The sequence below is a fragment of the Hyaloscypha bicolor genome, assembly GCF_002865645.1.
Source record: "Hyaloscypha bicolor E unplaced genomic scaffold K444scaffold_17, whole genome shotgun sequence".
Taxonomy (NCBI): Eukaryota; Fungi; Ascomycota; class Leotiomycetes; order Helotiales; family Hyaloscyphaceae; genus Hyaloscypha; species Hyaloscypha bicolor.
In genome coordinates, this window is record NW_020194519.1 from 883,440 (window position 1) to 909,847 (window position 26,408).

General features: G+C 48.0%; 10 protein-coding genes across 10 annotated transcripts; 3 read left to right on the plus strand and 7 right to left on the minus strand.

Annotated features, from left to right (window-relative positions):
- Window positions 1–630: 630 nt before the first annotated feature.
- On the minus strand, window positions 631–2,412 carry K444DRAFT_205403 (uncharacterized protein). Its single transcript, XM_024871036.1, has 2 exons — window positions 848–2,412; window positions 631–791 (listed from the first exon to the last, which is right to left on the minus strand). The coding sequence occupies exon 1, from the start codon at window positions 2,168–2,170 to the stop codon at window positions 950–952; it is 1,221 nt and encodes a 406-aa protein (XP_024741670.1). The 5' UTR covers window positions 2,171–2,412; the 3' UTR covers window positions 631–791; window positions 848–949.
- A 428-nt stretch (window positions 2,413–2,840) lies between these two features.
- K444DRAFT_582215 (dipeptidyl peptidase III) lies at window positions 2,841–5,524 on the minus strand. The gene is made up of 8 exons (XM_024877782.1): window positions 5,261–5,524; window positions 4,998–5,199; window positions 4,154–4,946; window positions 4,053–4,102; window positions 3,563–4,004; window positions 3,443–3,516; window positions 3,373–3,396; window positions 2,841–3,320 (listed from the first exon to the last, which is right to left on the minus strand). Exons 1-8 carry the CDS (start codon window positions 5,377–5,379, stop codon window positions 2,910–2,912), a joined length of 2,115 nt encoding a protein of 704 aa, XP_024741671.1. The 5' UTR covers window positions 5,380–5,524; the 3' UTR covers window positions 2,841–2,909.
- A 151-nt stretch (window positions 5,525–5,675) lies between these two features.
- Window positions 5,676–9,157, minus strand: K444DRAFT_608443 (TPR-like protein). The gene is made up of 9 exons (XM_024879389.1): window positions 8,993–9,157; window positions 8,625–8,916; window positions 8,369–8,567; window positions 7,779–8,312; window positions 7,166–7,730; window positions 6,787–7,119; window positions 6,255–6,731; window positions 6,023–6,202; window positions 5,676–5,954 (listed from the first exon to the last, which is right to left on the minus strand). The coding sequence occupies exons 1-9, from the start codon at window positions 9,004–9,006 to the stop codon at window positions 5,720–5,722; spliced, it is 2,829 nt and encodes a 942-aa protein (XP_024741672.1). The 5' UTR covers window positions 9,007–9,157; the 3' UTR covers window positions 5,676–5,719.
- A 635-nt stretch (window positions 9,158–9,792) lies between these two features.
- On the plus strand, window positions 9,793–11,266 carry K444DRAFT_659986 (uncharacterized protein; the record flags this gene model as incomplete). Its single annotated transcript, XM_024886416.1, has 3 exons — window positions 9,793–9,880; window positions 9,937–10,696; window positions 10,747–11,266. The coding sequence occupies 3 exons, from the start codon at window positions 9,793–9,795 to the stop codon at window positions 11,189–11,191; spliced, it is 1,293 nt and encodes a 430-aa protein (XP_024741673.1). The 3' UTR covers window positions 11,192–11,266.
- Window positions 11,267–12,608: 1,342 nt separating this feature from the next.
- K444DRAFT_625409 (uncharacterized protein) lies at window positions 12,609–14,387 on the minus strand (the record flags this gene model as incomplete). The annotated part of the gene is made up of 3 exons (XM_024882523.1): window positions 12,609–13,909; window positions 13,962–14,107; window positions 14,152–14,387. 3 exons carry the CDS (start codon window positions 14,385–14,387, stop codon window positions 12,609–12,611), a joined length of 1,683 nt encoding a protein of 560 aa, XP_024741674.1.
- A 178-nt stretch (window positions 14,388–14,565) lies between these two features.
- Window positions 14,566–15,721, minus strand: K444DRAFT_205577 (uncharacterized protein). Its single transcript, XM_024871038.1, has one exon. The coding sequence runs from the start codon at window positions 15,569–15,571 to the stop codon at window positions 14,948–14,950; it is 624 nt and encodes a 207-aa protein (XP_024741675.1). The 5' UTR covers window positions 15,572–15,721; the 3' UTR covers window positions 14,566–14,947.
- On the minus strand, window positions 15,722–16,882 carry K444DRAFT_205570 (uncharacterized protein). The gene is made up of 3 exons (XM_024871037.1): window positions 16,652–16,882; window positions 16,507–16,582; window positions 15,722–16,434 (listed from the first exon to the last, which is right to left on the minus strand). The coding sequence occupies exons 1-3, from the start codon at window positions 16,706–16,708 to the stop codon at window positions 15,872–15,874; spliced, it is 696 nt and encodes a 231-aa protein (XP_024741676.1). The 5' UTR covers window positions 16,709–16,882; the 3' UTR covers window positions 15,722–15,871.
- A 2,075-nt stretch (window positions 16,883–18,957) lies between these two features.
- On the plus strand, window positions 18,958–20,843 carry K444DRAFT_659989 (uncharacterized protein; the record flags this gene model as incomplete). The annotated part of the gene is made up of 4 exons (XM_024886417.1): window positions 18,958–18,985; window positions 19,110–19,625; window positions 19,698–19,763; window positions 19,821–20,843. 4 exons carry the CDS (start codon window positions 18,958–18,960, stop codon window positions 20,822–20,824), a joined length of 1,614 nt encoding a protein of 537 aa, XP_024741677.1. The 3' UTR covers window positions 20,825–20,843.
- Window positions 20,844–22,646: 1,803 nt separating this feature from the next.
- Window positions 22,647–24,059, plus strand: K444DRAFT_608450 (uncharacterized protein). Its single transcript, XM_024879390.1, has 3 exons — window positions 22,647–23,168; window positions 23,222–23,690; window positions 23,796–24,059. Exons 1-3 carry the CDS (start codon window positions 22,750–22,752, stop codon window positions 23,949–23,951), a joined length of 1,044 nt encoding a protein of 347 aa, XP_024741678.1. The 5' UTR covers window positions 22,647–22,749; the 3' UTR covers window positions 23,952–24,059.
- Window positions 24,060–24,606: 547 nt separating this feature from the next.
- K444DRAFT_659991 (uncharacterized protein) lies at window positions 24,607–26,152 on the minus strand. Its single transcript, XM_024886418.1, has 3 exons — window positions 25,798–26,152; window positions 25,676–25,746; window positions 24,607–25,497 (listed from the first exon to the last, which is right to left on the minus strand). The coding sequence occupies exons 1-3, from the start codon at window positions 25,905–25,907 to the stop codon at window positions 24,770–24,772; spliced, it is 909 nt and encodes a 302-aa protein (XP_024741679.1). The 5' UTR covers window positions 25,908–26,152; the 3' UTR covers window positions 24,607–24,769.
- Window positions 26,153–26,408: the final 256 nt, after the last annotated feature.

The following is a 26,408-nucleotide window of genomic DNA, read 5'->3' on the forward strand; positions in this document are numbered from 1 at the left end:
TGGCAATGATACTTGAGGTATCAATACTGGTACCAATACCCCCTAGTACACTTAGTATTGGTAGGATCGACCCGTATTGATCCGGTATTGATTCCAAGCGAGAAATCTGCTAAGTACCTTACAGTACCCCCCCTGTTCATATGTTAGTTTGCCACTGGTGGTGCCGATCTTACTAGCTAAATAAGGGTGATTTATCTGGCTGCTTTAGTACATCCAGAACATAGGGGTGCCCCACTAAAATCAAATGACAATTTGCAGCCAGACCATTCAAAATTGAAGCTATATAGAGCACATAAAAACCAGTGATATAATTGAAGCCCAAATAAGTGTATATATATATATCGCAACCCAAGCGAGAGTGAAGCATGAAAACAGTACAAAAAAGGAGAGCTAAAAGAGTGTTTCTAGCTAGTCAATCAACCACCTAATACCGTGTATTCCCTCCCTGAGCATCAATTACCCTCTGTATTCGATCGGGCATACTTTTGATCAATTTCAGGAGGAATTCCTCCGGTACTGCCTCCCAAGCCTCCCTCACAGCTGTTTTTAGCTCCTGCTTAGTAGCCAAAGGACGCTCCTTTTCCAACCAGTCCTTCATCCACTTCTACACATGCTCAATAGGATTGAGATCTGGTGAGAGGGCAGGCCAGGCTAGTGGAATTATACCTATATTAGCGAATGCTGCCTTCGTTTGACGAGCATTATGGGCAGGAGCGTTGTCTTGCATGAACGTCCACTCCAGGTGAGAGTTCTGCTCCATCCACTGCCCAATAACTGGGAGTATATGAGCCCTATAGGATGACTAGGTTAATTAGTATAGCCTCAAGTCAAAATCAGAAGTACGTACAGCATTAATTATGCCCCATTCCTTCTCCCATATCACGAGTGGCCCTTTCAGTGTCCCAGCAAAGCACCCCCAAGCCATCCACCCAGGCTTCTTCCTATGCCTTTATGTAATCGTATCGCGATGCCACTCCTCGTTCTGACCAATAAGACGAGTAACCCATACCCTTCCGTATGATCCTCCAGTTACCCAGGTCTCATCACTCCAAAGATAGCGAAACCAATTAATCCAAGTCCATGTGATATGTACCCAAGCAAATGCGAGTCGATCGCGGCGAACCTTATCAGAAATAGGAGGACGAATTCGTAAGACTCTCCTCCCATACCCCTCTGTATCCATCGCAGCTTTAATAGCCTTTATACCATATGGTATCCCCAAGTCCAAACGTCCAGGTATATCCTCCCATTTGACAAGCCGGTACGATGGCGATTCCTGTATCCAACGGACAAGCTTCTTGCGATACTCTGTGCAAAGGACAGGGCCTCGGAAATTACATCGAGAACGAGGGGTATGTGGTTGTGCTCGTGCATGTTGAACTTGACGAATCGTCCACTTCTTCTCCTTAAACTCCTTTACAATCTCGCTGTCTGTAAACCCCAGCTTGTACATCAAATCGACCCTAATTCGGTCATCGCGATCGAGAGGATTAGCCCTTGCCCACTCCTCATTTCGTCGTTGAATGCCCTGGAGTCGAGGACCAGGAGCACGAGTATAGGGAAGAGGATTATCGAGCGATTCAAGGTCTTGTGCTACCTGGCGAAGGCGTGCGGCAAGCACTGTCTCTTCTGGAGGTTCGTGTGGAGTAAAAGGACGTGGAATCTCCTCGATTTCGTCTTCAGAGTCTGAGGAAATCTCCCCAAAGGGGAGTGTAAGCGTTTGAGAAGGAGGCTCTTGAGAGGAAGGACCTTCACCACCATTGGATTCAATATCCTCGTCTTCTTCGATAATCGGAAGACCGTACAATGGAGTAAGCACCGACCAGTATCCGCTATGAGGGCGTACGGCAAGATTCAAGTCGATTTCGCGCTCTATATCAAAGATCTGAGCAGGAGGGGTTAAGGGTGGAGGGGTTGGAGTGGGTGGAGGGGTTAGAGAGGGAGAGGTAGGAGAACTAGCGGATAAATCCACTAGTTCTACGTCTTCCTCAATCGCATGGAAGACAGTTTCAGGAACTGTATTATCGAGAATGTCCTGCAAGTCCATTTTTGAAGGTAAATAGAATGGATAATTAGTAGGAAAATGAGCTGTGGACGTACCATTTATATAGACGATTCTATAGGTATCAAAAATCACCTGATTTTTACTCCGTACACACTTCTCCGTCATAACTGAGGGGATTCAGAGATCGCTCACCCATTAAGAGGGAATATCACATTATTGACGCAGTTATTACTATCGATTATACTCTCTTTTACTTCTATTACATCATTTAAGAAGCCACATAGCAATAGTAGAGCGGGGAAGCAAGCAGTGATGTCAATAAAGCTGGCCCAACCGCCATTGTTTTGATAATCTTACCGCTTTTAGCTTATTATTTATATCCTCTAGTCCTAGGCAACCGGAAGGAAATCACATAGCAACGATAAAGCGGCTGCCAAGGCGCCAGTGGCAAACTAACATATGAACAGGGGGGGGGGTACTGTATATATAAAGGTACTTTACATCGCAAGAGGGGTCGGACAGCTAGCGAGGGGTAAGGAACACCAAAAAAGTCGACTTTTTTAAAGTCCTTAAAAAAAATTTATAAAGATATCTAAAACTATTAAAGCGATGTTCCTAATTATAACGCTATATTTGCTTTTTTAATTAAAGGTAATAAGTATAATAAAAATCGTAGTTAAAGGGGTTAGACAGGGGGTCCTCGATTCTCGCTTAGAATCGATTCTGGTATTGATAGTAACCTTATTGATACCTTACGATTCTGGTATTAATACGGATCAATACCCGAAATTAGGTATCATTGCCAAGCCTGGCTTGTCGGGCCTCAGCGATAGCCGTGCATGAGAAGAGAAAGCAAGTGCCAATGTATTGTACCTACAGAGCCTCCAATAACCAGATGCATTAGCTATTCCTCCGTCTCCTCTCTTATCATCCTCATTCGCTCAGCCCAACTCTGTATCATCCCTTCCACTGTAGGCTCATACACTTTCAAGAAGACCTCTCCGCCACTGATGAATGTGTTCGGTTGCACAAAGACTTGCTTCGCTGTCTGCTTCGCTAGCATTATCTGTCTCCACTCCAGGTAGACACCAGTTGGTTCTGTGAGGTGTACATAGTACTCCCTACACCTTTTTACATCTGCAGTACATCTCCAAATATGCAATTTGAGCATGAGGCTTGCAATTGCAGGCTTACCGTGGGTAGAGATCTTGGTTTGATCAATGGACACGGTTAGTTTTTCTGAAATTTTATCGTGTGTGACTGTAAGGAAGTCGCCGCCAGCCGCCAGGAGACACTTGAACATTGCAAAATGTGCCTTTAATACATGAGTACTTGATCTTGCTAATGTTTAGAAAAGGGGAAAGTACCCTACTGTGTGCTTGCCCCCATTTCTGCGGATGTTAGCTGAAGCGTGTTGGCGTGTCGAGGTAGACATACATGATCCTCGAGGTTGTAATTCTCAAGCGCCCGAAGTCCCGCAACGCCAAGCTGCATGTACATGCTGTATTCCACTATAAGAGGTCAGTGAGAGGACCTCCTTGAAACAAGGTGACTTACAATCTCTACCCGTAATTTCAGTGTCGTCGGTGTACCCAAACATGGCTAGAAGCTCCATGTCACTCAAGAAATAAGCTCCGACACACTCTGCGCGGCATTCATCGACTGTAGTGGCAATGTCACCAAAGAGGCCAGTCCAAGTTTGCCCATGTTTATACCAAGAATCGATAGGATATCCAGTTAGTGGGTTGATGGGAGCATTCTTTGGGTCGAAGTTGAACCCGCTGGATTGGTTCTCAACTAGAAGCTTACCAGTCCCATGACCAAGAAGCTCGTGAAAGACAACCCATAGATAGAACGCGGGCTCTCTATGCTTGAGAAATGTTGCTACTTCAGAGGGATCCAGGCAGCTAGCCATAGCTTCAGATTTCGAATTTGTCGCTGTCATGGTATTGGTGGTCATTACATTTTTGAAGCCATCGTCTTGCCGGATATCATTGTACTGTCATATGTCTCAGCTAACCAGAAATAGTGGGGTATGAGGTCTCACATTAGGGAGATTTTTGCCAGGAAAGATGATGCTTGAGCAGTAAGCTAATGCTGTGCTTCCGTCAGCTCTTGAAATTCCAGCAAGAAACGACAAACGCTTACTGTGCAAGCTAGTGAAATCAGGACTCTCAAACAGTTCCTTCTCAAAAGGTCCTTTTCCGTCATTTTCAATATGATTTTCGGCCCATGGGAGCCGTCGTATAAACACCGAAGACTTCTTGACTAGAGCAGTAAGATTTCCTGTCTCTTGTTGGTTGACGATTCCAACAAGCCCTTCGAATTCCGCCCTGACGCCAAAAGGGTCACGATACGGCTCGATAAAGCCGAAGAATACCTCAACAGATGGCATGATATCCTTGACCCATTTGCGTTGGGAGTTCTTGTAGCTCTCCATGTGCCCAGTAGTGAAACTGTGCTGGTATTCAGCAATGAAAGATTCTTGAAGCGGGTTCGCTGCGCTCTCTTTTGCATGTTCTAGGTAGCGGCAAACAAGAGATAGCTCCGACTTATGACCGCCTCGGACAAGACGGATGAGTAAGTCAGAATTTTCGTATACCACTTGCGGGTGGCTGTCTTCTTCAACGGAGCTTTGCAGAACATCGAAGTAAGAATTCTGGCCCACAATCGATTTGCGAAGGCGCGTATTCTCCGGATCAATCCCTAATTTTGTGAGTATGTTTGACACTTCGGAAATTTCTTCTCGAGAAATGCGAAGATCTCCTGGATAATATGAACTTTGAGCAACATCGCTTGGGAATCCGAGGGTTAGCGGTAGGCTTGCCCTCAGAGGCCGTTCGATCTTCTCGTACAGGCTACCGGCAACCGCAGAACATTGAGACAGCTTCTGGAGAGCACTTTCCGACACATCAGGAACGAATTTCTGATCCCCTTGGCCCTAGGATGCACATTTTTAGACTAGCGAAAAGGTGAAGGTGGAATAACTTACAAAGTAGTTGCCGATATTACCGAGAAATACTGCAGCATAGTCAAGGAATCGCCGCAATTCCTCAATTTCAATTCCTACACCGGAGGCAAGCTCTGGCCAGTTTCCTTCACATGATTTGTAGATTTCCAAAATGAATTGGAAGATTGAGATCGACTCAGGAGAAGTCTGGTTTAAGATGATCGGTGCACAGCTCCATGCAGCTCTAGAAAGAAAGTCAGATCGATCAGCACGGTCTACGGGGGGGCCACCAAAAGCAAATGTACCTGGCTGAGTGGTGAGCGTAGAGTTTCTCCCTAGGTGTCAAGCTTGTGAAAGCTTTTTGGATATCTAGTCGAGACACTTCCGGTGACTTGTTGATGGCCACAGGGTCGTTTTGCGCCATTGTCCTCCAACTTCGTCAAAAGAGACCAACTGGCGCCTTTGGAAGTAGTCCAGGAGAATTATAAGCTCATGGGGCCTCAATCAGAGGCTTTGACGATGGGGATCGATCTTGCGGGCAATGAACGTCAATAAGGCGTGTAGAAAGCGGGGATGTTGGCGGCACAAAAGCAGGCTCCGTCTGCCACGTGGCTTACATGCGCGCTTAGGCTTGGGAGATGACATGGAAATTTTCACCTCACGTGGTTTTGATACAGATGATTCCAGTCCCTTCGCGAAGTATGGCTTCATGTCGAGGAAGGCGTGAATCATGGTTGAGATTTCTATTGAGCACACTGATTCTTTCACCACAGCATCCAAAGTACTAAGCTATCATAATCTTTCTCCGTTAAATCGGTCTCAAGATTATTGTGAGAAATCTCGCCGTGAGCTTTCTTCGCCGCAATCTCAAATCGTTGAGACTTTTCTTCATTGCCCAGCGTCGTATAAAGCCGAGACAACCTGAACTGAGCTCTAGCTTCATAGCCTTTTGCTTCGGGAATGGCTTCGGCGATAGACACAGATTCTTCTAGTAAATTACTGTGTCCCAAAGTCAGTTTTTTTTATATAAAAGAATTAGGCTACGCATAATTTAGGAAGCGACTCACATAGAGGAACTAAGATCACCCCTTATTTCAAGCACGCTTGCGACTTGATAGAGAGAGTCGCATACTTTGAATCGACTTCCAAGGAGCTTTTGACGGAACCCAAGAGCCTTGGAACTTAGACGTAACGCATCATCAAGCCGACCTTGTTGCAAACGGATTCGGGCCAGTAGAACCATGTCCCTGTTGCTGCCTATCAGTCGCTTTTTCGAAGCCTCTTAGTATTTGAACTTACCCAGAGAAACGGGGGTTGCCGGTCTGCAAGAAAGTTTCATCGGTGAAGTCTTTTAGAGAAGGACACCTCTTGAGCATTTCTTCGGCTTCATTTGCGTTGCCCATTCGCATGAGTGTACTTGCCATATTGCTATACGAGTTACCGATTCGATCGCTTTTGGTACGAAGACGTATATCAATAGCTCTTTGACCTGTTTCTACGGCTCTGCCGAAGTCACCGAGCTCTGTATATGCAATTGACAGAGCATTGAGGCTAGACGCAATGAAAGGATCATCCAGATCCATAAGGGGCTGCCTGATCTTGAAAGCCAGAAGGAATGAGTCAAGTGCCTTGGAGATGTTATTCGTATCAAGTTCAATCAGACCGTCAAGCATGGCGGCACTCGCGTACATAAGAGAGTCTTTCTCATCAAGATTCTCCAGAGCTGTTTTCATAAATTGGCGTGCCTCACTATAGTGTTCTCGCTCGTAGAGATACCTATCCTCACATTAGCGTCCAAAGAATAAAGCCATGGGCACAAACGAGGACATACCAGCAACATCGGAGAATGAGTTCGAAGAACATCTTCGGATCACTAGCTTTTAAGCTATACTTTTTAGTCTTCTCAATTAGAAAACTGACGTGTGGTAAGCACAGTTCGCATTTCGCCCAGGCCGTAAACTGGTGGCTCGTGACCGTGTTCCAGGTGTTAGGAAACCCATTGCTCAAGATCGTGATTGCAACATCAAAGTAATCAATCTTCTCCTCCTCAGTAAGTCGTCTCATCACTGCTGCTTGTACCAAGCGATGAATTGCTAGAGATTCTGCCTCGCTGGACCGATCAATCAAGGCGGCTTTAAGAAGAGGCTCTTTGGCATCCAGAAAACTTGATCTGTCAGCAATGTTCGTGGATATTTCAATGATAAGCATACTCCATGTCATCCCTAAGGAATCCAAATTTCTCGTCCTCAAGATGCTCACCACCCTCTAGGAGCACACTCTCGTGGATCTTATCGGGATCGAAGAAGGCGAGGAGTTTTTGCAAAGTACTTGATATACCGGATAATTGCGCCAAGGAAAGTCCCCAAACAGTGCTAAGAGTGTGACCGTAGTCCCCTCGCTTCAACTTTCGTGCATCGATCTTTGCAGCATTTTTGTGATACAGTGGTAAGAAGTCTTTGAGAGCCAACTTCTGCTGAACGATAAAACCACTTATTTGATTAATTGCTAAAGGTAGGCCACCCAGTGCTCGAGATATTTCCCTGGCAGCATGTCTGTCAGAGGTGGAGCTGGGATCTCGGCCAACGAGGCGAATAAAAGCTTCAACACTTGTATTTTCATCGAAAGGGAGAACATGAATAGTCTCGGCAGAAGTACCAAATGCGGCAGTCGAATCTCTTGAGGTGATGAGGATAGATCCAGTTGCAGCACCTGGCCAAGCGTTGGATAAGATATCTGGATCGTCGGCATTGTCAAACACGACAAGCCATCGGCAATCTATTCCGTCAGGATTTATCCAGAAAACGACCATTTAGAATTACTTACTGGTGGTAGAAAGCCACGTCTTCACTTTGGACATTGCTGCAACCGCATCTTGCGCATCCTCTACGTTGGGGGAAAGATGCAGTTTCTTGGAGGCTTCGAGGAAATCTTGCGTAAGTTTAATTGAGTTATCTGCGGAAATCCAGAAAATCGCGTCAAAGTCTTGTCTGGATTTGTTCACGTATTGGAGAGCAATCTTCGTTTTGCCGACGCCGCCCATTCCCCATAATACACTGACTTTTAAAGCCCCATTCTCATGGCGTAATCCGTTTTGGATCTTTTCCAAAATATCCAGCCTGCCATGAAATTGCTCATCCACGCCGAAGGGTATGAGATAGCACGGCAGCACCTCGTCTGCAATCTTGGTATTTTTCATAAGCTCCATTGCTGATAGCAGCTCTGTATTCCTCTCGCGGTCTTCTCGTAGCCGCACTTCTTCTGCTTTTGTATCAACGACGCGGGATAGCTTTTTCAGTCTCTTTATTGTCTGATTGAAATCGTTGTTAAATTTTGGCCAGCTCATTTTGATCAAGGGGCCTGAAGAGTATTAGTCTAGTTGAACATCAGATCCGAGGGTGAACACAATGGCTTACGATGCGGGTTGCTCCGGAAGAAGTTAATTGTGCGGGCACAGAAACAGGTCATTTCCGTGTATACTTCGATCAGTGCAGACTCGAGCGCGTCATCTATTGGTAGATTTTCTTCATACGAGCGAAATCGTGGAAGGGACAGGCTTAATTCGTCTAACATATTGATAATGTCTTCTAGAGTGTCGCTCGAGGGAGATGCTAACTGCGTAGGTGCTATTAGTTTTGTGCTAGACGAAGGCGTGGATCAGGCAGGCGCTACCATGAAGACGACTTTCAAGCTGCCCCATACCAGACCCGTCGCTTTGGCATCAGCACCGCTACAAACAGCTATGATTGCAGCGAAATCGTTTATATGTGGCAGGATTAACTCAAGGCGTTTGAACGATGATAGCTTGTTTCTGCCCGGGAAGGCAGGCCCCATAGCCTTCGCCTGGGCAAGCAGCTCCTCAACATTATCAACATCAAGAATTGCCTCGTCATCGCTCTTCAATTCGGAGTGGAATCGATCGAGGGCTTGGGATAGGAGTGGGCGTTGCTGCGAAGGCAGACGGCTGTAATTTGATCGTTAGCAGGCTCACACCAAGGTCCCCTCCGTCCCCTGCGATCACACGTTGACTGAAGACCTACCCCGCGGAGCCCATTGTGTTAATCGACAACTACAGCGGCAGAGCTACAGTGATGAAATGGCGGGTATGGGCTTAGAAGAATCTTTCAGATGAGCACTAGAGGCACTGTTGAAAAGCAAGCCGCTGCAATCTAGGATCAAGAGGGAGAGAAAGAGGTCCTGTTCACATTCATACTCGGCTTGCAGGTGCGACTGCGAGACACTTCGTGATAAGCCACGCTGTAAGCTAGTGAAGCGCCTGTGCCCCGCTGTATGTTACACACATTCATCCTGGCGCTTGAGGGAGCGATATAACTCGCTGGACTCCGACAGGGGCGTCCGACCGCCCATCCCGCTGACCTTGGGCTGCTGCATAACTGATGTGGTGGTGGATCGGTATCTCAACTTCGGTGTACTCTTATTCTTAATTCACTAGCCATAAAGGCTCCCAGCAGCTTCACATTACTTCTTTCCAACACACTTTCCGCAAACGCTTAATCCGCCCTTTTATTCGAGCTTGCAGAACCAAAGTTAATATTTGAATGTCATCTCCAAATAATTTACACATCATTTAACCTTAGATGGCTGAGTCAACTCAACAGAACCTCTAACAGGTCAATATGTGCTCTGGAACATGCGTCCGCTAGGCCTATCAATACGCAGGCGGTTCCATTGGATGAATAGGCCCAAAACAGAGATGAACTATTATGTTTGCTCCTTCTTGGATTTTTCGAGAACTTCCTGAAACACGAAGTTACACAAAGGTAACTGGGGTTGGTTGGCATTGATAAGACGCAGGACCAACCTCCACCTGGGTGTTATGATGATTCTACGATTCAATCGTGCATGTGACGCAGCGCCTTCTTGGACGATGCCTCTAAGGGAAATTATCACCGGACAGGAGGTCAAACGTATGTTGCAATTTGAGTTTCCTATCATGCACCTCAGCTAATATGAAGTCCCACAGGGCCAACTGTTTCTGACGACATCGCCTTTTACGCTTTGGTTGGTGGCGAAAAAACAATCACCTGTTCTCAATTATTGTCTGGTAAACTGGACAATGCAATCGACTGGTACCCGAAGTGGTTGGAGACCCAGTTCGAGGCTATTCCACCATGGATCACAGATTGTGTACAATCACTGCCCGAAATATTCAAGGAAGTCGCGCTTCAAACGGCCCCGGGGACCAGCATTGATGACCTGGCTTCGCATTTACTGAGATGGGACCTAGTAAAGTCCGGAAAGGATCAAGATGAGAGACTCATTGCAAGATCGATTGCATTCGCCATTTTGGGATGGCAAACTATGCTCTTCCAGCCGGCTTTGGGGACCTGCCCATTGCAGCTAATGGCGCTCGCCGATGTGATGGACGGATACACTGGCCAGGCCTTCATGAAATTCAAGCAGGACCATTCTACGGTTAAACGTCCGCTCTCTGATTTTCTCTTGGGATTCGGGCTCATGCTTCCTAAAGAAAATATATGTGTCAGTGAAGATACTGAGGACCTACAAGCATACGAAAAGATCGATATCGTCAGGCCAGAAGAGATCAACGTGTCTCTTCTCCACCGCTTTGCGAGGATTGATGTCGAATGGGTTGATGTGATGGCACCCCACCTTGAATTCGACAAAGCGACGAACAAACTGTACATATTTCGGCACCCATCCTTTTGCATGGCGAATTTATCACTGTTGGAAGAATCTGGCATGCGCAGCATGATATACAAGTAAGTAATCTCTAATCTTGAATATCTCATCGGTTGGCTAATACTTGTAGTTGCGCTACCCAAGACGATGACAATTCCCAATGGGCATCTGAAGTTGAGATATCACAGTTTCTTCATGAAATTCTCCTTTCTTACCGCCTGTTGTTTGGGCAAGACAAGGAGTCTAGGAGGGGGTTCAAAGAGATGATAAACAGCGCAGATGACATAATACTACAACAGTTATGCTCTAATAAGGATCATCAATTTCCAGAGCTTTTCAAGGAGCGGGACTTCTATCGGCTCAAACGAGACTTCCCGATTTTGCGCAGTCGGCTAGCTACTCTCAGCCACCAAATGTCTAATATGAAGCCGCGAGATTGGAAACAGCTGTGGAAAGACAAGAGAGACTCTGCAAGTTGGCTCACGTTCTGGGCAGTTATCGTTATTGGGGGTGCTGGGCTTCTATTGGCACTTATACAGGTTTTGCTGCAAGCTGTTCAGCTCGCGCATCCATGATGGGTCAACGATACCAGCAGAGTGTTGCAGTAACAGTACGACTGTACAAGTGTTAGATTTCTTCCAATATCAGGGCAATTTTGTAATTTATACGTTACTACTTTTCCTATTATGAGAGTCCTGAAACTCAGTACTGTCAGCTGTGGTTTTCTGGCGCTTAAGGTAGGCCCGGGCAATGCCTATGTGATAGCAAAAAGAGGCGTTTGAAGAGGCATCCCCGAAGCCTGAATCTTTAACGGAAGTATTTTCTTCGTCGCTCTCTGGATTGCGGGCCAGGCCAGAATCCGGGAGGAAGTTTTGGATGCAGACGAGACAGCCTCGTCAATGACCGTACTTGTCTTCTCACCTTTTAGCGCAGTGGACCTCTCGAGTTGTGCCCTGAGATATTAATTAGAAATAGAGCGAATTTTGTCGTACTTTTGAATGGCTCACGTGCGAAAGACTTGAAGGAAGGTATTGAGTGCATTACCTAGTAAACAAAGGCCGTAGCATAACGCCCAAGCTGCGGCTGCGCGGTAAGGGTAGTTATCCCATAGCAATAGGGTTCAGTAATCTCCATCATCGACTTGATTCCTGACCTGACTGCGATCCCCACGATTCATCTGTGCGTCTCTATTTAAATTCCAGGAATTGAAAAACATGTTTGGAGAATAGAATAGCAGGCAACGATATGGCAGGGTCATGACTATAAGAAGAGAACTTCAGGTGATGATATTTCAACTTTCGGAAACACCAAAGCGGGGAGCGGGAGCAACCACTTGGTGTACGAAAACCATCTTACAAATATCACCGTAGGCCTTGTGACTTTATATGATGATTCATTTCACACTATTCGTATACGGCCACATTAATGCGAAGAAGGAAATGGACGAGAGAAATGGGACGCAGGCTGGTGATCCTCCGAAAGGAGCCAAGGCGATGTACGAGTTTGCGATCACAAAGGACCCGCCGTTGAGAGCCGTGATCGGCACGGATGTTAATGGGTACAAGGCTCCAAGCTAGAAGCGATCAACCAGCCGGAATTTTCTTAAATATAGAGACACATTGCCTCGAGTCTGGAGCACTCATTGTCTGCGAATCCGCCGAAATCAAGAGCAGATGCAGCAGGCGAGAGTAGCTGTTGAGTCTGGAAAGATTACATGAACTATAATCTTATAAGCTCAAGCGATGTGTGCATTTCTCTGACGCACCTACCAATGTGCTGATTTTCATCAGGTATCCGAAAACACGTAGTGTACGCACGAAGAAAAAATGTGGAGCATGGTGCAAAGCATAAAGGTGCATGTCATTCCCGCCAAATGGCACCAAGTTAAACATCCCGCAGGTAGATGACACGATATGAAGATGGTATATACACAATATTTAAATACACCCTCTTGCCCATGCCATTAGAGAAGGTGTCCTTGTTTCTGATTCACTAACTCAGGCGAATCAAATCGTCGACCATCAACTTACCCAATATATACTCATGGTCGTCCGCATTCGCACGACTTCCATCACAGTCGAGAAGCGAGTCTCCGTCTTCATCCGTCGTCGCCGTACTAGAGATATCAGATCCGCTATCGCTGCTTGCTTTCTCGGCCTCGACAAGAGCATCGTTGGTTTGTACATCTTGCACCTGAATAGCCTCATGGGCAATACTCGCAACACCTCGAGTGTGACCGCCAGCTTCATCGTCTGGGCTTTCCATGGGCGGGTCAGCATATGCAAGAGCTCGACGTGGAAGAGTGTGTCGTGAAGTGATTGAACGGCGATCTGATGTGGAGGCTTCCGAAACGCTTTCCAACTGCTCTAACTGCACCACGGCACCAGGAGACATTAGTGACGGTCGATCGGGAACTTCCGTATCCCCCTCGATATCAAGTGCCGAGCGCTCCTTTCCTGGTCTGGTTCCATGCGAATAGGGCGTGGGAGATGAGCTCACCGACCAAGCTTGCAATGGTGTACCCGAGGTCATGCTGGTGGAAGGAGATGATTGGGAGTATGGGCTCCAAGCGCTGCTCGAAGTTGCGATGCTACCGTCGAAGGAAGCGGGACTGGAGGCGTCCGCCTTTTGGCGCTTGGGAGTAGGTGCCGCCTGATGAGTACTACCACCCTGCGCTCCTTCGGACTGCGACCGTTGCGGCAGCTTGGAGCGGGCTATTAATGGTGAAATGTTTTGGTGTCGTCGATAATCCGGGCTAGGATGAAGCTGCCTCAGGGGATGGGATGGGAAATTGCTCAGCGCTTGAGAGCCAACATGCGCGATGTTCTTCAATGCTGATTCTCTTGGGTTATGTGCGGAATGAGTGTGTCCCAAAGTTGACTGATGATCCGTGTCTTGACTTGCCACAAAGGGTCGGTTGCTACGATTGATGGCGGTTGAGACTTCGTTGGGTTGTGTTTTCCGCTTTCCAGATTGCTGAGAATATGAAGGGTGGTTGGGTGCATTGGGATCAGGAGTGGGTACGTTCGTGAAGCCTGGTGGTTCTGGGGAGGTCGGTGGTAGTCGTTTGAGAGATCGGTGAGCAATGGCTGGCAGACTTGGACCAGGACTTGGACTAAAACTATTCACCGGCCCGTAAGGGTTCACAGTTTCTTGCGATAACAAGGCTTGGTTGCCACCAAGAAGCGCAATGGCTTGATCTTCGAAGTCACGGAAAGTAGGTTCGTGATCAAGATTGACCCTAGGTAACATAGCCCAACCGCCGACTTTGATATAGTCGGAAAGTCTCGGATCTAATTGGCACTGTGTTAGTAAATAGACTGGTATGCAATGTTAGGTAAATACCGTCTCTATTCAAAGCGATCTCGGTGGCGGGGACGAGGTCGAGAAGGAATTTAAAGAAGGCTTCCAGGATCTGCGGTGGCTCGCCCTGGGGTGGCCTCGGCCAACCCCAAGCTTTGAGCTTATATCCAAACCAACGGTCACTTCTTCTTGTCAATGGCATTATCCGTGAGGGCAGGTTGAGGAAACTTACTTGGTCGTGGCAGACCATCCTTGTGAAGTAAAAACATCTTTCATCTCACGGGCATTGCGCCTCCTGAGAAACGTCCAGAATATCCATCCTTTGTAACGCTCCGCTTCACCCTGGGAGCTCTGAAAGCGCTTTGGGAGACCCTTACTTTCCAACCAGCGGTCATGCTCGTCTGCCTGCTGCATGAGAAACCAGAAGATTATGACGCATTGTGGGAAGTTGAAAGGTTGATCGGGCATTGTCAGGGAGAATATCGACAGTGGAGCGTGATCAGCAGGAAAAATTCATCAGAGGATGGTGATTGACTTTGCTGTGCCAGGCCAAAATCGGGGCAGGAGGTTCACAGATTTGATTCTGGTGCAGTATGACCTTATCATCTGTAAGAGCAGCTTCAAGGTAACGGGAAGGTCAAATACTCACAAGTGTTGTAGCTGGTATTTGTGCGGGAGAGAAGAGTGTCCCGCTAGACGCAGTGTCTCGAGATCAGATTGTCCGGTGTAGGGCGTAGGCCGGAATGATTGGCCATGGAGATTTCTGTAATGCCACGGCAAAGTTTCCAGAGAAAAAGGGAAGGGGAGAGCCAAGACGGACAATACCCAGATCGCTTTTCAAAGTCCATTGACGTACGGGTCATGCGCGGCGTGGAAATGTGGGAGTGTACTTGATTGGAGATTCGTGATCGGAGGGACCTCAAGCGGCAAAACAGGTCGAGGTCGGCAGAGTTGACCATTGCTGGAAGCTGGCGTCCAAACACTGGAGGAGGCTTGGGCCAGCCGGGTAAAAAGAGCGGCCAGAAATTTTAGGGAGAGACGAGCATGAGCGGTGGAGAAGGGGACCGACGCAGAGGAGAGGCTCCATTGATGGTGCTTCTCATCTGCGGCATTCCTCCAAGGCCCAGGCCTCGCGTCATCATGGCGAGATGCTTCTCCCAGGAACATGGAGATCCTTGACAAGGATGAGATGTCAACAGCGCTAGTGCACAGTAGCGTTTTTCCATTTCTTGCCATTGGGGCGTGAGCTGTCGAGTGATGCGTGATGCGTGAGGTGTGAGGTGTCGAGTGATGCGTGTTGGGCATGTCGTGAAGTGTGTCTGAAGTTGGACGAAAAGGGGGGTGCCTCCGGGAAGCGCTGTGTCACCATATGGACCAATAGCGATCGCCTCGTCCAAGCACTGCCCCCGCCGCATCATGCGCGTTTGGTTGGCCAATTGTTTTGCAGCCCTTGCCTCCCTGCCGCCACTTGCACCGCGCGCTGCTGCTTTAAGCCACGTTCCCCTGTTTAGCCTCACCCACCCCATTTTCTCCAGCATGGCTCGGCGACTGGCGGGCTCCGCCTGCAGCCGTGGTTTGGGAACTTGTGTGGGTGTTGTGACTTTGAGCCTCATCAAGACACCAGTGGAGTATTCAAAGAAACCAATTCTCATAAAGCGTGTATCGTAAATTGCAACAAAGCTATGGATTCCCAGTACCTTCCAACCTCCATTACAGTACCTAACCCCAATTCCACTTTACCAGCTCGTCATCCCAGCGCCGAGCCAAAAATCGACGAAAACGTAACAAGTGACGAAGAAAAAAACCCCCCACCCAGTGTTTATTTGGACCCACTGGGGATGAAACGACAAGTAACCAAGCGACGAGTGAAAAAGACCTCTCATACCGTGATTGTGAGCCTCTACGATAGACATCTCGAACTTCAGAGTGTGATCCTGATCATGCTCTTGACGTTAGTGGGTGTTCTGCGCTTCTAGCTCTGCCCAACGCGCATCCATATCAATCGAATCGTAGGGCATCGCCGTCAGCTCATAGGCACTAGATATCACCAATTGAGCACCTGCGATGGCCGAGAACACGTCCGAAACCGTGAGCAGAACCTGCGGCCACTTGGGGGAGCGGAAGTGCCAAAGTACCCAGGCTGCAACCACTGACATGAGACTCAGAAGACATAGAAAGACGAAAGTGCGTCGACGCTCCAGACGAAAGCCTGTCCTGCGAAACAGAGCCGGGACCATGACGGCACAGAGGCCGACGGCTCGTAGAATCGAAGCCGAGACCAATGCCCAAACAGAACTCGCTTGCCATTCAAAATGAGCCGTATAGAAGTAGGCAAAGGTGAACCCGGTGACGGCGCATAGGGCGATACAGATAATTGCCCATGCAGTCCCACGGCCACGGAAATCGCTCTGGGATGAGCGAAGTTCGTCGGTAGCAGCGTGATGGAGAGACATAGTTTTTCCGCTCGGAGCAGCCGAAGACATTGTCCTTGCGGATCGTTGCAACGGACGAGGATCTGATTCGGGGAGAGATAGTAAGTGCAGTCCTCAATGTAAGAGAAGTAGCTTTTGGTGGCATTCCAACTTACGACTGGTATCTGACGTCTCTCTGCCAGCGACAACCCCAGTGTCATGGCTCAGAGTTGCATTGCTTGCTTCTCCATCCTGTGTCTTGTCAGTATCAAGCTCGTCTGCCGTTGATAACAAGATGTTGAATAAAACCGCTTAACTGACCTGGCGAAAAGCAGCGTGTCTAACAGCCACAGGAGCCGGAGCGGTGACGACGGACATTGTCGAACACAGAAGCTCAGCACCAACGAGAGATTTCGTGTTGAGAGCTTGAATGAGCAGAAATCCCTAAGCAATGAAGCGATTTGGAGATGCTTTGGTGCTGATTCCGTGGTTAAGCTGAGGTGTGGGAAGCTATACAAAAGATTTGACGGGACAGAAAGAGACGAGTTCGAAGATTTGTGCTTCTTCCTCGCCGACACAGCTTACACAGAGTTGCAAAATTTAGCGAACATCCACTGAATTCAAAGCGCTGATAATTGGTCATGGATCTACACAGTGTTGATCTCGAGGCCCGGAACACATCGTCGCGGCTTGAGCTTTCAAGCATTGTTTGTCAAAGGGGCAGGAATTAACGAGAACCAAAAGGGCTTAGTGGAGGGAGTCGACAATCGCGAGATAGATCTCCTTTGGTGTCTCGACTCTCAATCGCGAATCCGAGTTGAGCCGACATTTTCAGGAAGTGGGACCCATCCCAGCAGCCAGACTGCTCAGACACCACTTCTTGGATGGGAAAAGAACGACCAGGACCAAGAAGGTTTAGTGGAAGTTCTTGCTTGTGAATATGCAGCTTTTCATTGGAATGGTCCGAGTCTAGCTCACTCAGTTGCATGAGGAGCCCGGGGAAAACCCATTCCCGCCGCTTTTGGCTCTCACAGCAGCCTGGGAAAGAGGAGGGTGGGCACGGAGGGGAGATGATAGGTGGTTGACGGCCCGTAAAAGAGCAAGGCAGACTGTGGTTGCTCCCGAAGACTCGCGGTCGACCGGAAAAGTGAACCAATGCTCGCAATATCTGAGAATAACCCCGGCATTCCACTTCCAACCTCTCATTGACGGCTGATGGAGTTCCTCAGAGCGTCGAATCTTTGACCTGCTTTATCAACGTCGATGTGCTCCATCCGGGGAGTAGAAGCCAAGGTCACTGCTCTAGGCCATCTGTGACCAGCAGCGAATATCGCGCTCTCCTCGCTGTGCTCAAGACGTTCCGGTAACGGGAGGGCAACGAACCCAACTGGGGTTCCCAGACTAGTGCATGTCCGTATCCCCAATGCACCACTCAGGAGAGCACACGATGGCATCAAAACCTGCTGATGCTGTCTGCAGGCCGTGGTTGGCGTTGGGCTGGAATCCCTCACCACTCAGGAGAGTACACGATGGCATCAAAACCTGCTGGTGCTATCTGCAGGCCGTGGCTGGCGTTGGGCCGGGATCTCTTACCACTCAGGAGATCACACGATGGCATCAAAACCTGCTGATGCTGTCTGCAGGCCGTGGCTGGCGTTAGGCTGGAATCCCCCACCACTCAGGAGAGTACCCGATAGCATCAAAACCTGCTGGCACTGTCTGCAGGCCATGGCTGGCGTTAGGTTGAAATCCCCACCACTTAGGAGAGCATACAATAGCATCACCTGCTGGCACTGTCTGCAGGCCATGGCTGGCGTTAGGCTGGGATCCCCCACCACTCAGGAGAGCACCTAATGACACAAACCCACACAGATGACCCTGGTGTGAGCAGCTGGGGGAGCCTAGTGTTTTGCATCAAACCAATGAACAGTTATCTCCTCGAGACGCATTGACAGGAAGACGTATGGCGCAACGCCCGGGACGGCGATGACAACGAGCGTAGAAGCGAGGGTCGGGAGCCTTGCTGCGCCATCTCCATCATGATGAAGCACTGCAGGGTGAGGAGGAGGCTGAAAAAGTCCCGATGTTGCTCTCAACAATCACCATATTTCAGATGATATTCTATTTTGAGGCATAGTGCCAATTAGCTTTTGAGAAGATTTGTCGAGTTTTGCTGGTATGTATCGAAATGCAGTTGTTGGTATGTGGGACGTCAAGAAAGCCTCGTGTCGTCGGCGGGAAAATTGTGGTGGCGTTTCTTAGCGGCAGTAGGGGTCTTGCCGAACATCCCCGCTAAGGCTCGTGCCAAGGAAGGCATTCTGCGAGGGTCGGATTGAAAGTTGTAGAGGTAAGATAGCTAATGATTGCTGTCGCCGAAGAGAGAACATGGCCGCAAGCATGTTGAAAACGGAAGTTGCTGAGCTTTTATCAAGTCGAAATAGGGGATAACTTTCGATGTTTCATCACATTTCCACAAAGAGCAATGTTGAGTCGACTTTTCCCCTACCGTAGGGTAAAACTTGAGTCTTGTAGGGGAAAAGTCGAGCAGAAACGATACGGTGCGCTTGTTGGTGCATTTTGGCTGTGACCACATCTTTTCGCGCCTTGCAGGGTACTGGAGGACAAGGATGGCTGACACGACCATTGACCCAAGACGTGCGTGGACATCTTTGATCCTGATTCGCCACCACCGCCCTGGCCCACCGAAGAGCCCTTCAGGGAGATATTTCTTCTCTATTACCTTGCGTCTCCCTCTTGCATCTTGACCCATACTACACAGGGCTTCTCTCCACATTACAAAAAGCTTCTGCGCTGAGAAAAGTCGAAGAAGCTCTTTGCAACAAGCATGCTATGGGAAGACGGAAAGCACAAACTTTGGTCTTCACTTCAAACGCTCAGTCCAGAAAGATTAGGAAGAGCATTCCACCACTCGTGCCGATGCCGACAGCAATACCTCAAGTGCAAACGGCTCAAATCTCTCTATCGGGAGCCGACGAAGGACGGTCGATGGAATCATGGGAGATTCCCAGAATTTATTCATCACAAAGTCCTGAATATGGATACGATTTCTTCAGTGGATTGAGGCTACCATCTGGGACAGAAATATCAGTAGAAAGAGATGAAAACTGTACCGATATCAAGCTTTCAGAATCTTGTTCGGATCATAATCAGTGGTGTGACGGGTATCAATTCTCGGTTCCGTCCTGCCCTTGTTGCCGAGCTTTGAAACGCAAATCAACATCACCAGAAGCTCCCCAATTATGCCAGCTGCATGATAGCAAGAGAAAGAGATCTTGTAAGTGATTCCCATAGCCCAACCTGAGTTCACTACAGGTCGACTCTATACACGTGCTGACAATGCCTCCAGGCAAGCTAGACGACCATATGAATTTGAGATGCGACTGCAGCATACCACAGCCTTCTAGATATCTAGGTAAATATTTGATTTGCGAACTTTAATTCTTGTGGAGTCTAACCAAATCCCTTCTAGAATATTTGTCAGGGCTCTCTCAAACTCATGGAATTACAACCAAAACAATGCCAAGTAACGGCACGAGTCTACATGGGCAACCTGATTTGGCTTTTCTTAAAGCCACTTTCCCACCCCTTTCCGATGAGAGCTTCATTACCACCGTTTCATCTTCTGGTTCTATTGCTACCGACCCGATTGTACCAGCGCCGTTTGAGCCAGCAAACAATGGGGTAGAAATCTTTGCAAGTCCGAGTATACCCCTTTCAGATCGCTGCGATGTTTCCTCCTCCGTGGATCTTGAGATAGACCAGGAGGCATTTGCAAGGGCTTTGCAAAAGACCCCAGACGGTGACTCAGACGAGGATTTCTGGAATCAATTTTGGAGTTCAGTAGACGTTTTTCAAGCCACGACCCTTCCACAATTAGTTCCCTTGCCATTATTGAGCTACGAATCTTCTGGTTCCCAGCCGCGGAACGCGATCTCCTTGCCATCGCATTCACCAGAACAAGGGTCGCCGAGTTCGACCTCAACCAAGTTGAGCCCGGCATCAATCACACCAGCTACACCCGGGTTGGTCGACTCCCTGCACCGATCAGCAGCGAAACCGCACAAGAAGTCCACCAGCGAAGAGCCGCGCTACCCATGTCAACACTGCGACAGATATTGTGGTAAGAGGGCATTCAAGCGCAAGGACCACTTAAACCAGCATTTGCGGAGAGTGCACTCTTTGAGCCAGGAGGATTTGGTGCCTGGCTTTTGCCCACACAGGAATTGCAGCTTCGCCGAAGGCCCAATGAGTAGTGTTCGAGCATTTTCGAAGTTTAGTCACTATACGAAACATCTTAGGGAGGTGCATGGAGAGAGTCTATTCGACTGTTCTGTTCCCAACTGTAGAAGAAAGGGAGTAAATGGCTACTCTGGACATGCGAATCTGCTCAGACATATGAGGGAAAAGCATCCTGAGATCATTTCCAATGTCAGCGTGAATCATGAATATCCTTTAGAATGTCTACCAGAATAATAGCCAAGATTGAAGCGCGTATCCGTTCCAGCTCCCAGGAAATTTTTGCTCGTGGCTGATTTTTCTAACACAACACTTCAAAAAGTTTGGTTAATACCCAGATTTGTACGCAGAAAGAAGGCAAGAAAGCTCAGTTTAATGCAACAACACTCCTATGGAGAGCAAATAAAAGGTGATCAAATTTTCGAGGCAGGATCGAAGTTTCAAGTTATACAGATTCATACTTATATATTCCCCAGCAACTGTCATTCCCTCACCTATGCCTACATATTGTATGGGGATACATTAACAATTCTTTATCATTAAATATCCTCAGTCACGTTGACCACACTTGCCGATCTAGGAGATACGACTGTAAGTGCCCAAATTTCAGCGTTATTCTTGCCGCAAGCCAACCGTTTTTCTCGCCCACTAACACCGAACTCTCACGATCCGTGTTCTCTGCCTAGAGATATGATGGTGTTTAGTTCAGTTTGTTATCTCCGTGAAATAATTGCGTCTCACATTTCAAAGATGCGGACAAAAACTCTTACTATTGCACGATCTGCTCATTTCGCGTCACTTGATCCAATAATGGCAGCATGAATTAATTATTGCTTATCAAAACTCCCAATATCAGCACGTCTTCCACAAGATTCTCCCCTCAGGTAATACTATTAATACAAAGTTTCTCCTGAGCTAGTTCTTCTCCCACTTGACGGATAATGCCAATGATGAATCCACCGTGGTGAATAATCCCTGGCATTGCGCGGAAGCCAAATATAATAGGTGTTTCTGGTCGACTAGGTAGTAAGAACTGGAGTCGGGCGGTACGTAATGCGTTTGTCTCGGCCAGGAGTTGAAGGATAGATCGAATATCATTACCCACTTCGCATTCATCCAACGCGTCGATTACAATGGAAGTGATAACGGAACGGAGCGGGCGGATAGCTGGGAGAGTGGTCCGACAATGAGCTGAATCCACTGGCCTCGTAGACTTTTGCTAGCGATCTTGGTGTCCTCCGAGATAGCGTTATAAATATGCTGCTCCAAAGTCTGCAAGCTACCTGCAAGCTGCACCGCTATACTTGTGACAAACTTGCCGGCATGGCTGACGTCCCTACCACCTCTTGAGAAGAAAAAGTTAGCCGCAAGGCGGTTTTGATCGAAGTATCTGCGGACGCTAGTACGCGCAAAATGAAACCCCTCAGAAAATCGAGGTTCAACCCTCAAGTTTCTGCAACCTTTTATTAAATGTCGATCGACATAAATACAAATAGCATCTACCCACAAGAGACGCTCTCCTTCTTTCTTTCGAAGTCAGCATAAAGTATTCCGAAGGTTTTCCCGGGTTGCAGCTCTGACTCCGTTGACAATGATCATGTGTTCTGGATGGGGAGGAAAGGGCTTCGTCGGGAACGCCGCCTGGTAAGTCACGGCCTTGAATTAAACGGCATTCCATGGGATCGTCGAACTTTCCAGGAAGGAGAGCTAGATTCGAATCTCATTCTCGGAAAGGGGGGTGTAGAGGTTGGTGATGCTGTCTGGCAACATGATTAATTTGACGATACTGGGCTGGGGCGAAGGTATCTTGCCAAAACCCTGGCCGTCTGTGGGAATGAGATTTCGCTAGTGATAGGAGGATATCTTGTCGAAGTGGCTAATTTAAGCCAGTGGCGTACATTTTGGCTTTTGAGAAGAGGTCTGTGAGTTTGAAATTGTGATGAGATTTGGGGTCAAGATGTGACTGGGGGCTGATGTGGCGCCGTCATACGGGCGCCATCAGCCATCAGGCTGCAGATGTCTCACATTGCCACTTTTGACTGCATCCCATCTGCTCAGCTGCAAATAAAAGGGGTTGCTCTCATTCATGAATCAATTCTGGTCCCGAATCAATTAGCATTCTGTTCCTAACATCATATGAAAAGGCATGCCTCACCACGACAATGTCCCTTTCACAGCCCCAAATCTCAGGACCCTCAACATCCCGGGCAACCACTGACTCTCAAGCTCCCAACCCACAGCTCGCATCCTCATTCCTCACACTCCTCCCCTTCGAAATTCGTCAGCATATTTACAAGGAGGTGATAGCCTCCTTCTCCTGGGGCAATAAATTGCATATTTTCAGCCGGAACCAGCAACCAATTGAGCGTTACGGAAAACAAAAAGAAGTCACCTCACAACTTACCTACATTCCCTGTACATTGCCACCTAGAGACCAACTCCCATTGAGCCAAAACACATATGGCTACTCTCCATCTTGGCCAACGCAGCACGAGTGGTGCCAAGGATGGAAGGCGACCGGCCAAGCCCCTCCACCCTTGCAAGGAACATATCTGAACTTTTTCCTTTCTTGTCGAAGAATGTGAGTGACTTCATAATCTGATTCAAGAACTCTCAATTGAGAACATCGCCCAGTTACGAAGAAGCAATTGGGCTGTTGTACAGTGAACACAGTTTTGCAATCACCTCGCTAGGCACGATGCACCGCTTCCTCACCACCGTCTCTCCACAGCACCTTAATCTAATCCAAAGCTTGCACGTAACAACAATCATTCCAGACATCCATCTCTTTGGTTCCGTTCACCCAAGTGAAATGCCCATCGCGGTTCAGATCAAAAGGCAAGAAACGGAGATCTACTGGCTGACCTGCTGTATGGCACTGTCGAGGATGGCCGGCTTGAGGAATCTGGAAATCGAATTCTGGAATGAAACCCATCAGCTGATTTGGGGAGAAAATATATTGAAGGGGTTGTCTAGTGTGAAGGTCTTGGAGGGAGGGAATTTTGTGGTTAGGTTACCGTGGCAGGATGAAGCCCATGTGGCTATAGAGAGCAAGGTGGTTGGAGAGTTCAAGGTTGAGTGGAGGGCGTTCGGTGCTGAGCCTGTGAGTAGATGAATCCTCCCCGTCCACTTCACTCCGGGGACAACTTGAGATGTTGAATTCATGAGGTTGATTGCGAATGGAAGAGACTGGTTCTGACTTCAGAAGGTAAACGACCGGGCCACGGCCAGAGAGTACCATGACCCACCTTTAAGGTGCTGCGAGGTGGCCTTTTTCGTTCTATGCAGTCCTTGCATTTTACTTTTCGGCGCAGGGTTGGGGGTGAGGACTTTAGTAAAGAGAACGATGAGAAGGAGATCTTGAAATAAGCTGCCCGGGTTACACTTCTGAACGAAGTTGGAACGGCTTCTCATGTAGAATAAATGTACAATAGGATCAAGGTTAGGACGTCAAAAAATCCAAATTCTCAACCGTTCTTGCAATTCCTCATCATTCGTTTTCTCTTCTTGGAAATTGTAAGCTTTGGCTACTTCAGGAGCGACCCAGGTCGTGTGTACAGACTTATACGACCAGGAGAGAATTCCAATAACTTCCGCCGATCAGCAAGGCATTCATTGAACCTCTGAAATCTGTCATCGAAGGCAACGTCCCTAGAGAGGTTTATGCACTCAAGATAAAATCGCCGAGTAAGTTTTAATCTACCGGTGTAGACTAGCATAGAAGTTGCTAAGTTCTTCTCGCAGCAAACGACCATTGGACAAATGTCATGGACTCGGTGCTACCTTGCATAATGGATGCTTCAGTCCTATTCCATTTGACAAGATAAGAAACTGCCCCGGGACCAGACTCATTATCAGAAAAATCTGCATCATAAAGGGAATAGGGCGCTCGTTTCCAGCAAGCGATCTTTGTTTCTTTTATTCGCACTTGCGAAACTTGGCAGGCATGAGGTTGGGGAAGACGATGTGAGGATAGGGAATGCTTGGAGTACATTTTATTCGATCTTTTCAGAGCGATCCAAGCACACTTCGTCTCTAATTTTCTTCAAATACTCATAATTCGTTAGGCAAGGGGTATCATTCCGCTACCAGGTTTGAAAGTAAATAGAGGGATCCTCCATCTCCGAGGTTCCTCAGCGACATGGTAGAAACCATGAGCCTTATTCCAAAACAGAGCGCCATTCAGCCTTCGTCCTCCGGAACGAGATAGTTCCTCCAAGTTCTGGTACATCGGTATCGATGTCCTATTCTCCTCATGCTGCCAGGCCTCTTGTCCGAATACTCGCCCGCCCACTCCTTCTGGAAGTCGTCCTCCTCGTCTATTGGCCAGACAGCTTTGGAATAGACTAGGGTCAAATCAATGAGCATCTCGCGAGGAAGCTCTTCTGCGTGCTTCTTAATTTCATCAGGGTTGACCGGATACGCGAGCTCGTCAACAGCCAGGTTTCTCAAATGACTTCCTACGCACGTATGCTCATAAGCGTAATTGATCCAACTCGTGGAACATGACCTTCCGTCATTGCTGTGCCAGAGCTTATACCACGCCAAGATGACAGCATTCTGAAGGCTGGGTATGAAGAGTCGGTCGCCTACTACCCATAACTGAGCAAGATCGAGGTCTTGAGCTCTCCGAGCCTCTTCTTTGTCTTCTTTGTTTCCATCGTTTCCATCGCTTCCACTGCCGGGCCCATTGCTTCCATTCTTTCCAGCACCTGCAACAGGTTGAACAGAGTTGTCTGGAACACTGTCGATGCCAACATGAAGGTCCATCTTTTGACTGTAAAGCCATTGCACAAAGAGACGGAATGCATTCGTGCTGATATCTTCAAGTCGATAAGTTTGCGTTTGGCCTTCAACGAAGGAACTATTGAACGCGGCTCGTAAGGCTGGCGAATAATAGCAAACGAATTCTAACGATGTTGAGCATTGGATACCGTGCTTTTTCAGTGGGGAAGGTGAGGCAAATCCGACTGCTTATAGGGGAGAGAACTATGGCACTGAGGAGTACAAAGGAACACGAATGAACCGCGGTTTGCAGAACATTAGGCGAAAACGGATGCTCTGGCAGTGACAAATAGATTAACGTACCTTTGTGGACTAAAAAGGGTTCTTCGCTTCCTGCTTTACCAACCAGAAACGTGACCATCTCAGCTGGTGCCCTGTAATGCGTTAGCAAAACCTAACAATGAGGCCGTAGAGCGATCACTTGCGAGAAATGAGGTGCTCTCAGCTTGGCCTTCTTCTCCTGCGACGCTGAGGAGCCAGCTGCAACCTCGTCTGTGGTCCGCTTCCGCTTGGAGTTCGTTGCTGGGGTTGTCATCGTGGTCGTTTTGCATATGGTAAGTTGAAAGGTTCAATACATCCAAAGGAAGAGAGTTTGTCCATTCCTCTCGGACCACAAGGACCCGAAATTGCTCAAGCGCCGGGAATTCAACATTTGTTGGGTGAATACACCACATTCGTCAACGTTGCGTGTGATTGAAGAAAATGTATGCAGCGATTCCCAGAACATTGCGAAAGGAGGACTTGTAGATTGAAGAGAATCCAACTTACCAATTGATGTAGCTTTCGAGGTTATCCAAAAAGTTGTCCTGGTAGTCTTATAGATGAACTTACTCAGCGCGTCGTCACACGAACTCGCCAAACGCGAACCCCTGCCCAGCCACCTACCTTGTGCTTCCCGCATTTGTACTAACCTCATCCGTCTCTTCCAATCAACCCATCACCTTTCCGCCATGTAGAATGCCGTGCAGCCAAGGATTGCCCTCAAGACTTGACACACATGGATCTCCAAGATGGAGTCAACCTTGGAGAAGCATAC